The sequence below is a fragment of the Chlorocebus sabaeus genome, chromosome 3 (genome assembly GCF_047675955.1).
Source record: "Chlorocebus sabaeus isolate Y175 chromosome 3, mChlSab1.0.hap1, whole genome shotgun sequence".
NCBI classification, from domain to species: Eukaryota; Metazoa; Chordata; class Mammalia; order Primates; family Cercopithecidae; genus Chlorocebus; species Chlorocebus sabaeus.
Genome location: NC_132906.1, coordinates 83,036,954 through 83,052,746, shown reverse-complemented (window position 1 = coordinate 83,052,746; position 15,793 = coordinate 83,036,954). Strand labels below are relative to the sequence as shown.

The 15,793-nt window shown below is 39.6% G+C and overlaps 1 protein-coding gene across 8 annotated transcripts in view; it reads left to right on the top strand.

Moving 5' to 3' along the window:
• Window positions 1-15,793, top strand: part of NALCN (sodium leak channel, non-selective) — a 351,429-nt gene that overhangs the window by 303,551 nt on the left and 32,085 nt on the right. For all 8 annotated transcript variants that reach the window (XM_007960806.3, XM_038007863.2, XM_038007864.2 and 5 more), the window contains 5 exons: window positions 91-258; window positions 2,553-2,657; window positions 7,738-7,844; window positions 13,435-13,555; window positions 13,640-13,738. In XM_007960806.3, the coding sequence (XP_007958997.2) occupies window positions 91-258; window positions 2,553-2,657; window positions 7,738-7,844; window positions 13,435-13,555; window positions 13,640-13,738 (600 nt within the window). The remainder of the gene's footprint in view (window positions 1-90; window positions 259-2,552; window positions 2,658-7,737; window positions 7,845-13,434; window positions 13,556-13,639; window positions 13,739-15,793) is intronic.

Sequence of the window (15,793 nt, the reverse complement as noted above, 5' to 3'; positions counted from 1 at the left end):
AATGAAAAGTTGTGGCCAGTTGGCTCTCAGAAAATGTAACTAGCAGGGGATGAATTGTATACATTCCAGAGATTGTTTTTTCCCCTTTAGGTGAGCTTGATATTTCTTTGTTGGATGCCTCAAAATGTACCTGCTGAATCGGGAGCTCAGCTCCTCATGGTCCTTCGGTGCCTGAGGCCTCTGCGCATATTCAAACTGGTGCCCCAGATGAGGAAAGTTGTTCGAGAACTTTTCAGCGGCTTCAAGGAAATTTTTTTGGTATGTTAGAATTATCCTTTGATTCCAGTTCACAGTAGTCCAACTCTAGTAGCTAATGAGGAAAAAGTGAGTCTTGCTTATCAAGGTCAGTTCAATAGCTTTGGTTATGGCCAGAGGGTTATAGAGGCACTAACAAAACACAGTGCACCTTCAAACACTTTACCTGTGGGCACCTCTGGCATGGAAGTTTATTTAATTCACCTAAAGAGAAGCACTCTGAGATTTGAAAGAGTTCGTATCTGCTGACTCTTTCAGTCCTACCTCTTGACTCTAATTTATACTCTGGGTTTTAGTTTCCTCCCATCTGAAAATGAAGGATAAGAAGATTCAACACCGTGTACTCCACAAATGGGATTAGGAATTCATGCATTTGGGCTCCTAATTTCATTCTGTGTGTTCTTGAAAGAGTATAGCACAGAATTCTTCTCTAGATCTCAGGAGTGTTAACACGAAACAACTTTAAAAATGCAACATATAGGTATAACCCACTTTAAGTAACTTCAGCATTACAGTAATGAGTGATTACAAAGATGATTGAGCGGGCAAAACGTACTTTTTAGCTGGGCAAATGTTGATTTAGGGTCTTCTGAAAACAAGGCCAGAGATAAAACAACAAGAAAGAGGCTCATTGTTCACAATCTGTTACAGAAAGAGCTTTGCCTTACAAAACAGTGATCAAAAGATTCTTATTATTGATGAGGTCTGCTTGTGCATGAGAAGCATGAGTTAATTTACATAGGCTCGTTTTGGATCTTGCTTTCTAGAGACATACCTGTAATGAGAAAACAGCTCTAGTTGTGGTTGATACGAATGTATTTTAGAGATAGATTGTGATGTTACTAGAGGTATATCCTTGCTGATTTTTTTTTTTTTTTTTTTTTTTTTTTGAGACAGAATCTTGCTGTGTCGCCCAGGCTGGAGTGCAATGGTGCAATCTCAGCTCACTGCAACTTCCACCTCCTGGGTTCAAGTGATTCTCATGCCTCAGCCTCCCAAGTAGCTGAGACTACAGGCACATGCCACTACTCCCAGCTAATTTTTTGTGTTTTCGTAGAGACGGGGCTGCACCGTGTTACTCAGGCTGCTCTCAAACTCCTGACCTCAGGAGATCCACCCACCTCATTCTCCCAGTTGCCGATTTTTTTTTTAAGATGTGTTTAAAAATTCTTGTTTTCTTTATGCAAAACCATAGAACGGTGGCTTTTCACACAGCTGGAATTAAAAGAAAGTATCACCTGACAACGAATGTACATGAATCTTTTGATCACTAATAAATTTTAGAGGAGAATTTGTGCCTTTCCCTGATGGTGGTCAATGTGATTTTAGTATACTTAGGTGTATGTTTAGGTTATTCAACAAGTGCAGTTCACTTGTCCCAAATTTTACCCTCTGTCACTCTTCTCTGCTGAGACCAAAGAAGTCAGCCAGCAGAGGGAGCATGAGTTAATTAACAGATTTGCTTTTCAAGACTGAATTCTCTCCTTTCCTCTGTGCATAGAACATTCTTCTAATGCACACCTTCACGATTACAAGACAGCTAAGCCACTGTCCGGCTCATTTGTGCTCTGCTAATAAAAACATGAATCCAGGCCGAGCACAGTGGCTCACGCCTATAATCCCAGCACTTTGGGAGGCCAAGGCAGGTGGATTGCCTGAGGTCAGGAGTTCAAGACCAGCCTGACCAATATGATGAAACCTCGTCTCTACTAAAAATACACAAATTAGCTGGGCGTGGTGGCGGGCGCCTGTAGTCCCAGCTACTCGGGAGGCTGAGGCAGTAGAATTGCTTGAACCCAGGACGTGGAGGTTGCAGTGAGACAAGGTTGTGCCATTACACTCCAGCCTGGGCGACAGAGTGACACTCCATCTCAAAAAAAAAAAAAAAAAAAAAATTATATATATACATATATATGTGTGTGTGTATATATCCATTTGGGAGAAAAATGGTCAAAATATAATTATTTAAACGTTTTTTTCTTTTCCATTAAATGAAAAAGAGCAAGGTGTTGATTTTAAAATCAGGAAAGTGCAAGCCATTTCAAAAATACCTTATTCCATTTTCTTACATGAAATTCATGTTTCCATTTTAAAAATTCAAATCTTGTTAATTTTCTCCTTTTGACCTTCCAGTAAGGCTAATTATATGGCCTCTGGTGGAAAAGTTAAAATATATCATCAAAAACCCATGATTTTTATACAATGTTATCTTAAAATTCCTATTTATGTCACTGTTTAAACCAAACCTAATATTTAGTCTTTACCAAGAGATTTAACATTTCATCAATTTCTTTCAGGTCTCCATTCTTTTGCTGACATTAATGCTCGTTTTTGCAAGCTTTGGAGTTCAGCTTTTTGCTGGAAAACTGGCAAAGTGCAATGATCCCAACATTATTAGAAGGGTAAGATGTACCTTTCTGTCTTTTGAAATAAAAATTAAGGGTCAAGTGTGGTGGCATGTGCCTATAATCCTAGCACTTTGGAATGCCGAGGAGGGACGATTACTTGAACCCAAGAGGTGAAGTTTGCAGTGAGCTGTGATCACACCACTGTACACCAGCCTGGGCAATAGAGCAAGAGACCCTGTCCCTAAAAAGAAAAAAAAAAAAAGGTAGTTTACACTCCCTTGGCAAATATGTGGTACCAGTGGCTGCCAAGCCTACTTTAGAACTCCCTATACAACTCTAAGAATTCTCCTCCCACAAACTCCTTTTTGCTTAACATGCGATATGTCCCTTCTGGCTAGAAAGTTTAATAAGATGAAAAGCACACCTCAGAGAATGTCACTCCTCCCTTCTATTCCAGTGTCAATCCACTGCTGACAACTTGAGTGTAGTCACCCAAGATTCTAGCTGTTATAGCTGTGAGCTTCGGATACTTTCCCTTGAGGTCTTAGCTAACTTGATCCTTCCTTTGTTGTCATATAAGACTCTTATCAGCAAACAGCCCATGCAAAAATGTCCAAGAGGCAGCGTTTGGTTCTCACCCCTTTTTACTGCTTCCCCACTCCAGCTTTCTCCCCATTAGAAAGCCAGTGCTTTTATATTAGCTCTAGCTGCTGAGAGTCTCCCTCTTTATGATAACCAACAAGGACCTCCACAAAGACCCAAACTTGAATACTTGCACCACAGCGTTTCTTTCTCTTTCTTCAGTCATTGGTTATAAGGGGAGGCTCACTGCTGTAGCAAGCCCAACATTTCAGTAACTTCACATAATGAAATGTATATATTGTATCTTGGATCAGTTGCAATATATACATTTGCAATATATACGATATATACAGCTCTCCTCCAAATGACCACTCAGGGACTCACATGCCTTCTATCCTGTGTCGCCACCCTTTGCAATGTCTTCAGAGCCTTCTTCAATGAGCTGGAGATAAGAGTGGAGAGCCGTCTCCATCTGAATGGGCTGTGGGAAAATCCTCTGCATTCATGTTCCTCTGTAAAGAGCAGGGATACTGCAAGGGAGATTGGAATTTAGTTGTGTGTTCCAGAAAAAAAAAAGGGGGACACAGTTTAGTTAATAATTAGACAATTTTTGCAATATCATACTGTGTCCCATTCTCTTAGGATTCTTATGTTACAAATAGATTAATAAAGTAATCCAACTACTGCTGATGTATAAACTAGAAAAGTATTTTATCTTTGATCCCAATAAAATGATGCCTTAGTTCCTAAATGTGTATCTTCAAAAGGCCTACTAGACCTGAACTACATTATATATTTCTAGCAAATATGGGTATCTAATACAGATTTTCAATGATACAAATTGTTCTCTAATTGTTACAAAATACAGGTTACATCTTTGTCCAGCCAAAATACACTATAAATTATATTAATAATGAGAATTTGAAACAAAGGCCAGACTGGGAGAGAGATTCCAGGAGCTTTGATAAATCTGAGAAGACAGAACAAGGAACGTGGCCTGACGGTCATGCTGTATCAAATTAGCTGATAAAGAAAGTGACAGAGACCTGACGCAAACATCCACAAGCTTGTGTGTGGAAAGAAGAGTGATTTTCGATCCACACTGAACAGAGGCCAGAAAGATAATACCAACACTTCAGGATGAAGCCTGCTAGGAATCTTGGATGACTCAGTATATTAACAGTGGCCTAAGAGCATGGTGATTTTACATTAGCTAGTCATCCCCAGCCAAAGCTGAAGATTGATGGTAACAGCAGCTAGCAGATGAGCGTAGACACAGATTTCATGAAGCATTTATCCTGTTTCCTAGAGCAGTGAGGTCTGTGCAAGGCTCAGATGGAAAGCCTAAGGAGACTTAGCCATCACAGAGAACACCAGCACCAAGCAGAATGATTGAAAAGAAATTGGCACGGTGAGACGGGGCTTGAGTCCTTTTGTCTTCTCAAATCCAAACATAAGAGGCCAAGGCCAAGAACGCCATATGAGCGAAGGTGACGTCAGTTCTGTCGGAGGACTTCAACCCATCTTACTAAAAGAAGAGAGAAATCCAAAGAAAAGGGGAGAGTAGATACGCCGAGATTTAGATCACACACAGTTCCTGTTAAAGACAGCGAAGCTTGAGTTGCTGCGCCCATAGTTTCCAGTTGGGAAAACATGTGTTTTTGTAGGAGGCTGAGCACTTCCTCCCTCTGCTCCTTTGTTTGTTTTCTTAAAACTCAACAGATGGCATGAGATCAATATAGTCATAGATATGGAGCCTAGGACTTAGTCACCAAAGCCCTGTAAACAAACGCTGAGGATACCTTTTGGCAAATAGTCATTAAATATCAGTTGTGTCCAAGGCACTGTGATAGGTGAAATGAAATGTGGAATGGAAACATTAGGAGGTCCTTGCTTCTGTTTTGCAGCATTTTCTGTCCAATCAGAACATGTGTTTCATGTTCAAGCAACAGTAATATAAAGTCAGCAGTTTTCAAAAGCCTATGAGAAGCAGAAATAACGTGGAATCTATGATGTCAGCATGGGAAATTGTGCTTCCAACTGGGAGTACTGTGCTGGGAGGGCTCCAGGGAGGAGGCGGGATTTGAGATGAGCAGGAAAGGGCCTTCCAAGCAGGGCAAGCAGTGAAGAAAGACACAGAGCATGCGAAGAAGAGTCACAGTGTGGAGGCAGGGACAGAACAAGGAGGAAGGAGCATGGGCTTCGAAATCACAGCTTCTGAGATTGGAATCCTACTTTAGGAGAGGTGGTGGCCTAGTCTGGTCACTTAATCCTTCCGAACCTATGTCTGCCTCAAATGCTTCTCACACAATATTATGAAGATTAGATTACCTTGTTTATGCAAAGTACCTAACCCAATCTCAATAGTGAGTGTTAATTTCATTCTCACCCATGTAGGAAAACACTGAAAAACAAGGCCAGAAATGTAAGTTAGGGAGAGATCCTCAAGCACCTGAAATGCCTGGCTAAGGGGTTTGGAATTTTGTTGATGAGAAGAGAAACCACAAAAGGTTGGTAAGAAGAGGAATCAGACACGTCCTGGTGCCCACAAAGTACAAAGCACTGTTCCTAGTGCTGTTTTTGTTACCCATATCCTAATGAGGAAAACAGGTGTAGAAAGATTAAATAATTTGTCCAAGGTCACCCACCTAATAAGTGGAGAAGCAGGGAACTAGTGTCCAGGCACCCTGGGTTTTCACCAAGATACCAGACTGCTTCATGCAATCAAAGATGGGCTCAGGTGGGTTCAGGAAGACAAACTGGAAAAGGTGGTGAGGCTGAATACGTCAAGGGACCTTTATACAATACACTACAACACAGCCTTTTCAAATAATGTTCTACGTAAAAAGGTATGGTTATGGAAAGATAATAACAATAAAGTTTTAGCTGAAAAAAGTGGGCAATGGAAGAATGAAAACTTTATGAGCTCAGATACGTATAGGAAGGAAGACTGGCAGGGTATACTCCAAAATGTTCATTGTGTTTGTCTGTGGGCAATTGTAGGTAAGTTTTCTTCCTTTTATTTGTCCAGGCTTTATAAATTAAAGATGTGTTATTTGCACTTAAATGTTCTTATTTTAAAGAATTGTGCTGATAATCCAGAAAGAAGTAATGTTGGCATTACTGAACTCATCGTAGTAAGAATGGAGACGTGGGCCAGGAAGGACAGGGAAAGCCCAGGGAATGCTAAGCTTGATGCTGGGCTACTGCCAGGATGCTGGTCCAGGGACAGAAAGGAGGAGGCCAAGAGGAGACATGGTTTAGGGTCAAAGAAGGCTTTAAGCAAATTAAAATGGAATTTCTGTTGAAATATTCAAACAGTGATCAAGAATTTTACCATCTACACCTTGAACCCAGAAAAGAGATTTAGGTTCAAAATATGATCATCATGGCCAAAGAAACAAAAATAACCAAAGGGAGAATGGGAAATGGGTCAAAAATTTCCTATGGATGTTTAATTTTTAAAACCCGTTTAACAGTTTTATTGAGATGTAATCCACATACCACGCAGTACACCCACTTGAAGTGTACAATTCAATGGTTTTTTAGCATATTCATGCAGTTGTATACACGACAGCCACTTTTAGAACATTTGTATCTCCTTAAAAAGAAACTGTATATCTCTTAACTGTTACCTCCATCTCTTTATCTAGCCTCCACCTCAAGCCCTAAACAACAGCTAATATTCTTTTGGTCTCTATAGAGTTTACTGTTCTGGACTTTTATATGAATAAAATTATAACATATGGTCTTTTGTGACTTTTTTTCTCAATTCGCATATTTTCAAGGATCATCCATGTTGTAGCAGGTACCAGGACTTCATCCCTTCCTACGACTGAATAATACTCACTTGTATGGCTGGACCACCTTTTGTTTATCTATTTGTTCAAAAATGAACATCTGGATTGTTTCCACCTTTTGGCTATTGTGAAAAACACTTATGTAAACATTTTGTACAAGTTTCTATAGGGACATACATTTTCATTTCTCTTGGGTAGATACCTAGGAGTGTGGAGTTGCTGGCTTATATGGTAACTCTGTGTTAGTGGTTTGAGGACCTGCTAGACTGTTTTCCAAAGTGGCTGCACCATTCTACACCCGCCTCGGTATGTAAGGGTTCCAGTAAGAGGACTGCAATTCCTCCACATCCTGGCCAATGTTTGTTGTTATCTGACTTTTTGGTTATGGCTTTCTCAGTGGGTGTGAGGTGATAGCTCATTATGGTTTTGATTGACATCTTCCTGATGGCAGATGGCGCATGATACTGAGTATCTCGTCATGTGCTTTTTGGCCATTTGCATATCTTCCTTGGAGAAATGTCTACTCAGGTCCTTTGCCTGTTTAACTAATATTCTCAGCATCAACTTTTAACTGCCTGTCTCCAAAGTCTTTGTTACTCTTTGCTGGGTGGCTGTCCACATCGCTGTTGTTAGATAAAGGACTTTTGGTATTCCTATCAAAGAAGATAGAAAGAAAGAGTTTCCTATCCTTTATTTTTTCTGAGTTCATTTTCTGACCAGGTACCGCCTCTCTCCTTGTTTTTCTACTTTAGGAAGACTGCAATGGCATATTCAGAATTAATGTCAGTGTGTCAAAGAACTTAAATTTAAAATTGAGGCCTGGAGAGAAAAAACCTGGGTTTTGGGTTCCCCGTGTTTGGTAAGTATATTAGAAAAAAAATATTCTGGAGAACGCTGTGTTTTTCAATATAAGCCTTTAAATAAGTGTAATAAGGCATGTAACTGAAAGTAATTTTGCTAGAGATGTGAAAATGATCTTAAGTCATACAGGGTGAAACGCTAGGTTATACTGGAAGACAGAAATCTGGTAAATAAGAGAGCAAGTAGTACACTGAGTTCTACATAGCTTCATGAAACTAGAGAAATATTATCTCAGTATTTTCTAATACTTCAAAAATATGCATCTGGATTCAAATGGCTTTAAAAATTAGCGAGGCTTAACAAAGGATTTTCTGTCAAATTAAAACTGAACTTATCCTGAGTTTCTATCTTTAAAGGAGGATCTGATGTCCTCATAATAGAACCCTAAATCATAAAGCTGTTTCCATTTTAAAACCCATTTACACTGAAGGATTTCCATTATTGAAACACTGGAGAGGAATAATCAGTTACAAAGTCGATTGCTTCTAACTTTCCCTTTAATATTCCTTTTTCTTGAAATTGAGTTTCGGAAGCACTTAGATCAAAGCTAGATATACCTAGTACCTTCTGTCTCATCTGTTTTATTAATGACCATGAGTGGATCTCTCAGTCTGTGTCATTGACGAATTGAGTGTTCTATCAGCTTTATTTGTCCTTTGAAATTGTTACCTGTTTTTTAAATTTTCTTTTAGAAAATTTCTTAGAATAACAACTGAGCCACAGCAACTCTGCTTTTGTCACAATTGATGTTCTTTCCTAAATGTCAAAACTCTTTAAAAGGAATAGCATTTCACCCAGCTGTACCCTAGAACTCACTGTTACCTTTCTTTGGCATTTTTCTAATATGAAATGTGCTTTTATATATAATCCAATATAATGCATATTGGGTTTTTATTTTTTAAAATATCCAAGAACTAAGAAAAAGGGTTCATTTAGGGTATGTGGCTTCAGCTTGGAGAGAGGAATGTGAGACATGAGAATATCCTCGCCTCACTGCTAACTAGAAAAGCCATCCAATTTCCACTGAAACAAAAATTAAAAGAGCATAAAAATTGACTTCCATGAAACAAAAATTAATTATAGCATAAAGTTATTTATGTTATAATTTATTAATTAATTTTCATTAATTCAAAGATAATATCATGGAAGTAAATGAAGTCAGGAATAGACAACAGTGGGGCATTTCATTTCCTTCACTATAGAGAAAGGTGGAGGATGCCTCCCACCTCTGCCAAGTGAGGTACCCCAGGGGGATCACTTAACATCAGAAACGGGCAAGGCAAGAAGAGAGACTCTTGTAGGCCAGGCTGCTCATCACCGTCTGGAGAGCAGGGTTATCTGGTGTTCCTGGAGAGCCCAGTAGTCACTGCCGAGGGCCACATCGTCTGAGTCTTCTTGAGCCCTGCTGCAAAGGGCTTTGTGCTGGGAAAGGGTACCCCCATCCAAGGAGTCCGTAGGTGTGTTTCCAGGAGCCAGACCTGAGAGTGACCCAGAGACTGCACACTCACAGGAGGAAAGGTACAACGAGGCACTCCTGGGCTGGGGAGGGGGTTCAAATTCTTGAACACCTATGGCCAGAATCCCGTTGTATCAGTGGCACAAGACTTTAACTCCATTCCTCCATTCCTTTCAATGACATCCCACCTCAGCCATGTGAGAATCTCGTGGTGGCCTGAAGAGGAGGAGTGGAAGTGAAGAAAGTAGCCAACTTTTCTTCCTTTCCTCAAACCAGGGTTCTTGAGCTGCTAAGGATGGGATTGTTATATGAGTTACAAGATCAGTTGGATATAAAACTGAATGACTGAAAATAACCAAAAAGCTCTGGGACCTCTGCAAGAATTCAGAAAGGGAGCTGGAACACACTTGAAGCCAACATTTGGAGAAAAGTAAAGCTGCCAGTTGTACCCTACAGCACTCAACCTATTCCATAAAACCAGCTCCATGGGACTTTTAAAATCAAAGTTAATTTAAATGGAATATTTTATGGAAGGTATTATTAGGGGTTTCAAAGGCAATGCCATTCTAGAAGCATAAGCAAATAGGCATTCCTTGAACATCATCACAATTGCTCTTGTCCATTTCTCCAGGATCATGTGACTTGGATTGTAGTGAAATAGACACCTTTTTTTGATCTAATAAATGTCATCTGTAACCATGATAACTTTTTACACTTTCCTTCTTTAGTAAGCTAATCAAGAGTTAGAAGCTGAAATTTTGTGATTTTATGTTGGCTAAATTATGATGAAGGAAATAACATATCTAGGAATACCCCTAGAGGAATGCTTTGGTAATTATAATTAGGACATACATATGCACTAATTCAGAGACAGTCTAATTTCAATACTCTCTCTTCAGATTAATAAATGTACTTTCTTCTGAATCACTCAGACTTGATGAGCCACCTCAGTAAAAAGGATTAAACATATCATAGATTATAAATATGGTGTGACTTATTTTAAGAAGAGGTCTGGAATATAGGAAAAAGTCATGCATGAGAGAAAAATCAACAAAGTATTCAGGCTTATAATAAATGTATTTATTGAGTGCTTGCTATTCACCAGGTAGTATGCTTGTCTCTGTGATATGACCCTGAATAAGCTATGGCCCCTACCCCTTAGGAGCTTAAAGTCTAGTGGTAAACAGAAAATAAAATTACAAATAATTTTATATAATATGTTAAGGGCTTTAATGCTGCACAGATAAACCCCTCAGCTTACCTCTGGCTCACCCGAAACTCATCTCCATGTAATTTTAAGCTACACTGTGATACATTCTAGGCAGAAGGTGATCAGGTTTTATAGGGTCTAAGGCCAAAACAATTTGGGGTACCAGGGTCTTGGAAGGGCCTGTACAAAAGAGGGGTCCTACCACTTAGGTTTCTTTGGCTTCATGGTATTCCTGCCTCTGATTCCTACAAAAAGGCTAAGGGTACAATGGACACACAGGAGAAGCCCCTAACCCCAACTATGCAAGGCCAAAGAGAAGGACCAGATGAGAAGACACACTAGGTTACCTTTTGAAGGACAACCAATAGGAACTAGCCAGGTGAAGGGGGCAGAGTCAGAGGCAGATGAAGAGGAAAGTCTAGGCATAGGTTTGGTATTACAAGTTAAGGCAACTCTATGGCCAAAGCTCAAGGCAAAAATGGTTGGGGTGCTGTAGGAAGCTCAACGTTTCTGATTTCTTTTAGGAGAGATAGTTGTGTAAGATACAGCAAGCCGTTTTTGGACAAAGTCGTTTTCTGCATTTCCACATCCAAGGGCAGAGGCTCAGTCATGTCTTCAGGGTGCCCCCATGTTCCCCAAGGGAAGAGCAGCTCTCCCTACTATGATCTTGGGGGGCTTCGAGCACCTCCTCTGGGAGGTAAAAAGCTCACAAAATTATGTGGTCAGAACTAATGTCTTAGTTTTCTGAATTGGACAGGCAAGATTACAGTATTTCACAAATTAACTAGAAAAGAATGACAACCTTTTCAATTCAAGGAAGGGTAGCAGGTAAAAATGGCAATAATGGATAACATTTGGGATTTATTGAAGGACTCCGTAGTTATAGGTAAAGTTTCAAACTTTGCAATTTTGCTAACACGAGCAAAGCATAAGAAAACACCTTACATGATTAAAACTGAAAAAGACTTATTTTTAAAAATGTGATAAATTCTTCCAACTGTTGAAGTCTTTGATGCTACATTTTGTTTTTCTTGGTTTAGTTAGAGTATTTTTCACATATTCTAACTTCTAGAAGATATGGAACATAAAAGTAGTTTAAGTTGTTGCAAATTCAGCTGAGAAAGAACTTCTACAAAAAGAAAATGAGCAGGTACGGAAGTCCAACATCAGCTCTGAGAACTGGTTCACTTGGTTTTAAAAAATCCTTATTCAAGAAAACTGTGGCATCTGTAGAATCCTTATAACTTCTGTCTACTGTAAAATATATGAAATTTAGTGGAAACATCCCAAAGGAAAGATTGTTGGAAGCATCCAAAAGAATATATTTGTACTTTCATACATAAAAAATACAAAGCAGAATTCCAAAATATGAATTTCTGAGTGGGGCTTTTGCACTATATAAAGATCATCTCCACTAATCAGCCCTAGGCCCTTAAGAGCAAATCAGTTTCAGTTTAATGTTTTCTTCTTATATCCTCATCTATTTAATATTCAAAAAACTTATAAAGGCACATCTTGTGATTGTCTCTATAGTTTAAAAAGCATGAAAGATGGTAGAAAAGTGCAGAACCAGATTTTCCCCCGAGCGTTGCCTGTCATGAGGGTTAAATTTTGAGAAATGAGCTAGCAGGGGGAAAAAATGATCAAAATATAATTTAAATAGTCTCCACGGGGCCTACTCTAGTCAATGGTCCAGAGCTCAGTTCTTCATTAAATTCAGGAAATATAGTCCATGATTTTCCAGTGTTTGGTTGTGAATATCTTAATTATTTTAAATTAGTCTCTAATAAGAAGAGGGGGAAAAAAAACACTGAAACCTTCTTCTATTAATAACAAAAATGTTAGCTAAAACCATAACAATTAAAGAAGGTGCACTCTAGTAAAAAGGATCGCTTTTATAAGTGAGAAGAGAAAAGTATAACCATGTTGAAAGAAGAAGAAATGAGACATCCCTGGCCCCCACAGAAATGGGAGCTTAACAGTGGGTACACATCAACATAAAGATGGAAATGCCAGATAGTGGGGACTTCAAACGGGAGGAGGAAGCAAGGAGGACATAGGTTGGAAAAATTACTTGTTGGATTCTGTGTGTACTATCTGAGTAACGGGTTCATTAGAAGCCCAAATCCCAGCATTATGCAATACACCCATGTAACAAGCCTGCATGTGTACCGCCCGAATCTGTAAGAAAAAAGAAAATGAATAATAAGCCAATGAGTTCAGGAATCAGGAATCAGCGGTGGAGGTAGAAAGCATACCACACGTAAAGAGGACCAGACTAAGAGTCCACTGAGAAGACTCAGAGTTAATAAGAAAAACAATCCAACTGGAAGACAGTAATTTGGAAAAATACAGACTACAAGCAAACACCTCTTGCTGTCTCAGTGACCTCTAAATGCATCACTACTTTATGGCCCTGTGTTCACAATGACGACACAAAGTGAAATAAAGTGACTAAATTCTACTCTACGCTTTCTATACTAACACAGGCAATTGTAATTTATGCCTTTAGAAAGGTTTTCAGTTACAAAACTGTTTCAAAATCCACATCCAAAATCCAGTGCTTCTTTGTGTAAATCGATAAAATCTTCTGTCCAGTCCTCAGGGTAATCACAACAAGGTAGAAATGTTGCAGAACCTCTGAAGCTAGAACTAGAGCTGTTTTACATTGAGATCACCCCATCATTACCTAATGAACACGATTATAACACATCAATGCATTGTTATGATTTAGCAACTGAATGCCACATAGTATAAAAGTGTGTGTGTATACATATACACACAGGTGTGTGTGTGTGTATATGTGTGTGTGTGTGCATATCCCACACATATCGCACACCCATGACTGGAAAGGGCCACAGATATTTGCCTCGGGCGCTTCTTATTGGAATTTCACAGAACATTCCTGTGTTGGAATTGCAGGGCAAATCCTCGGAACTTTAATTTCGACAATGTGGGAAATGCTATGCTGGCATTGTTTGAAGTTCTCTCCTTGAAAGGCTGGGTGGAAGTGAGGGATGTTATTATTCATCGTGTGGGGCCGGTAAGCAAGCACATCGAATCCTTTGAACGCTTTAAGAGCAGCTTTCATTTGTCTTGATGAATAACCGTATTTTCCTTTATGCAGATCCATGGAATCTATATTCATGTTTTTGTATTCCTGGGTTGCATGATTGGACTGACCCTTTTTGTTGGAGTAGTTATTGCTAATTTCAATGAAAACAAGGTAAGAATTTTTGGTTTGGATATCACAGGGTTTAGCCTTTTCTGGCCTCTCACTTTGAGCTATATTTTGCTTTTCACACGCGGCATGAAGCTGTGTTAAACTGTAATGTGACTGGTGTAAATAATCTCTATAACTGTTTTACAAGCTACCTTATTGCTGCTTTTCAGACCATCATGTAAGAGTATAGTTCTCTTGCTAAATTTACCCTTTTGGTAACAGTGTCATTAATTCACCGACAACTGAGAGGCGCATCTCCTATTGTTCATAGTGAAAAGATGTGCAGCAAGTTATTAAAATACAATAGATGAAAGTGATTCACTAATTACAGGTAATATTACTTTCACTAAATGTAAATTGTATGCTTCTGTGTAACTCAGTAGGTAAACTCAGAATTTTGATGGGGATGAGGGGAGTCTGGTAGAAATTTTAAAATCCTAATTCACAGAAAAAAGATTTTGTGGCAGGGCATGGTGGCTCATGCCTGTAATCCCAGCACTTTGGGAGGCCAAGGCAGGTGGATCACTTGAGGTCAGGAGTTCAAGACCAGCCTGGCCAACATGGTGAAACCCTATCTCTACTAGAAATACAAAAATTAGCCAGGCGTGGTGATGCATGCCTGTAATCCTAGCTACTGGGTTGGCTGAGGCATGAGAATTGCTTGAACCTAAGAGGCGGAGGTTGCAGTGAGCTGAGATCCGGTCACTGCACTCCAGCCTGGGCGACAGAGCGAGACTCCATCTCAAAAAAAAAAAAAAGAAAGAAAAAAAAAAAGATTTTCTAATTTCATATGAACTTGACATACTTTGTGAACTCGGGAAGCCTGTTGAGTTTGTAACAGCTCTAATGATTAGAACAAAGACTCACCAATGGGAAAACAACAATGTAGTTTCCTATCAAAGCGTGAGTTTGGGGAAGAACATTCTATTAGCACTCCTTGGAGAGGTACTTGCTCATCTAGGCACTTGTGCTGTGCCCTCTATTGTTTGAGAGGCAGTCTTTGGAATCATAGTAAGAGAAATGCATGCAGTTTTTGAGTACACACTGTGTACTAAGATTTTACATTTTCAGTCAATTCTCACAACTCTCAAATGCACGGTTGCAGAAAAAGCAATGACTAGTCTGAGGCTTAAAAGGTGTGATAAACAGGGCCAGAATTCAGAATTGGTGCCTATTACTTACTGCAGGCTCTGTGATTCTTCGAAGGCATGAGTATCATAAAGTCAACCTTCACTCGGCATTAAGTTGACGCTAGATCTGCCTATAAAGCACCGTGCTGTTCGGTGTTACTCACGGCTAGGACTGATTCCCATGCGTTCACATCAGAGCTCTTCAGTTTGTGTTGCTACACATGGGACTGTATCTGTCATTCACTGTCCTCAGGCTCAACGTGTGTGGTACCAGTTACCCAGTCAATTGACACCTTTGATGTGTGGCTAATGAGCATGTCATTTCATTCGGGCTTTCAAAGGGTGAGATTTAAAAATTCCTCTTTTGGGCCCCGACTCTACTTGGACCCTCAGAAACACGGGATGTTAGAGACAGAAAGAACGGTAGTGATCGTGTCACCCAGCCCCTTATTTTACTCCTATCCCATTCATTAATGAGATGCTTTGAGCCCTACAGTGTTTAGTTTAATACCAAGCAGAAAGAGGAAGAAGGGTCTTTTTAGATGTGTTTCAGCCACATAATGCAGCAGACACTGAGAATTCTAGAACATAAGCAGAAGCTAATCAGTCAATTAACAGGAGAGTTTAGGCACTGCTTGCCCAGAACACCGTTAAGAAGCCCTCTGAGCAGGCACCTGATTTCAGGAAGATTAGAACGTATCACAGCTCACAATTCAGCAACATACATAGAACAACATAAAATGTTCAGGAACTGGAAATAAATGTATAATTAATTGCAACACTTGAGCTTAGAGAAGTGGCTGAGGTAAGCAGAATAACCAGGGAGGTCTCCATCCAGCACTGTATTTATGTTCTGCAGGTAGGAAAGACCAGCTTGGCCTGTTTGGGGATCTGGGGCGTATGTTCTATCAGCTCAAATGGGCACTTA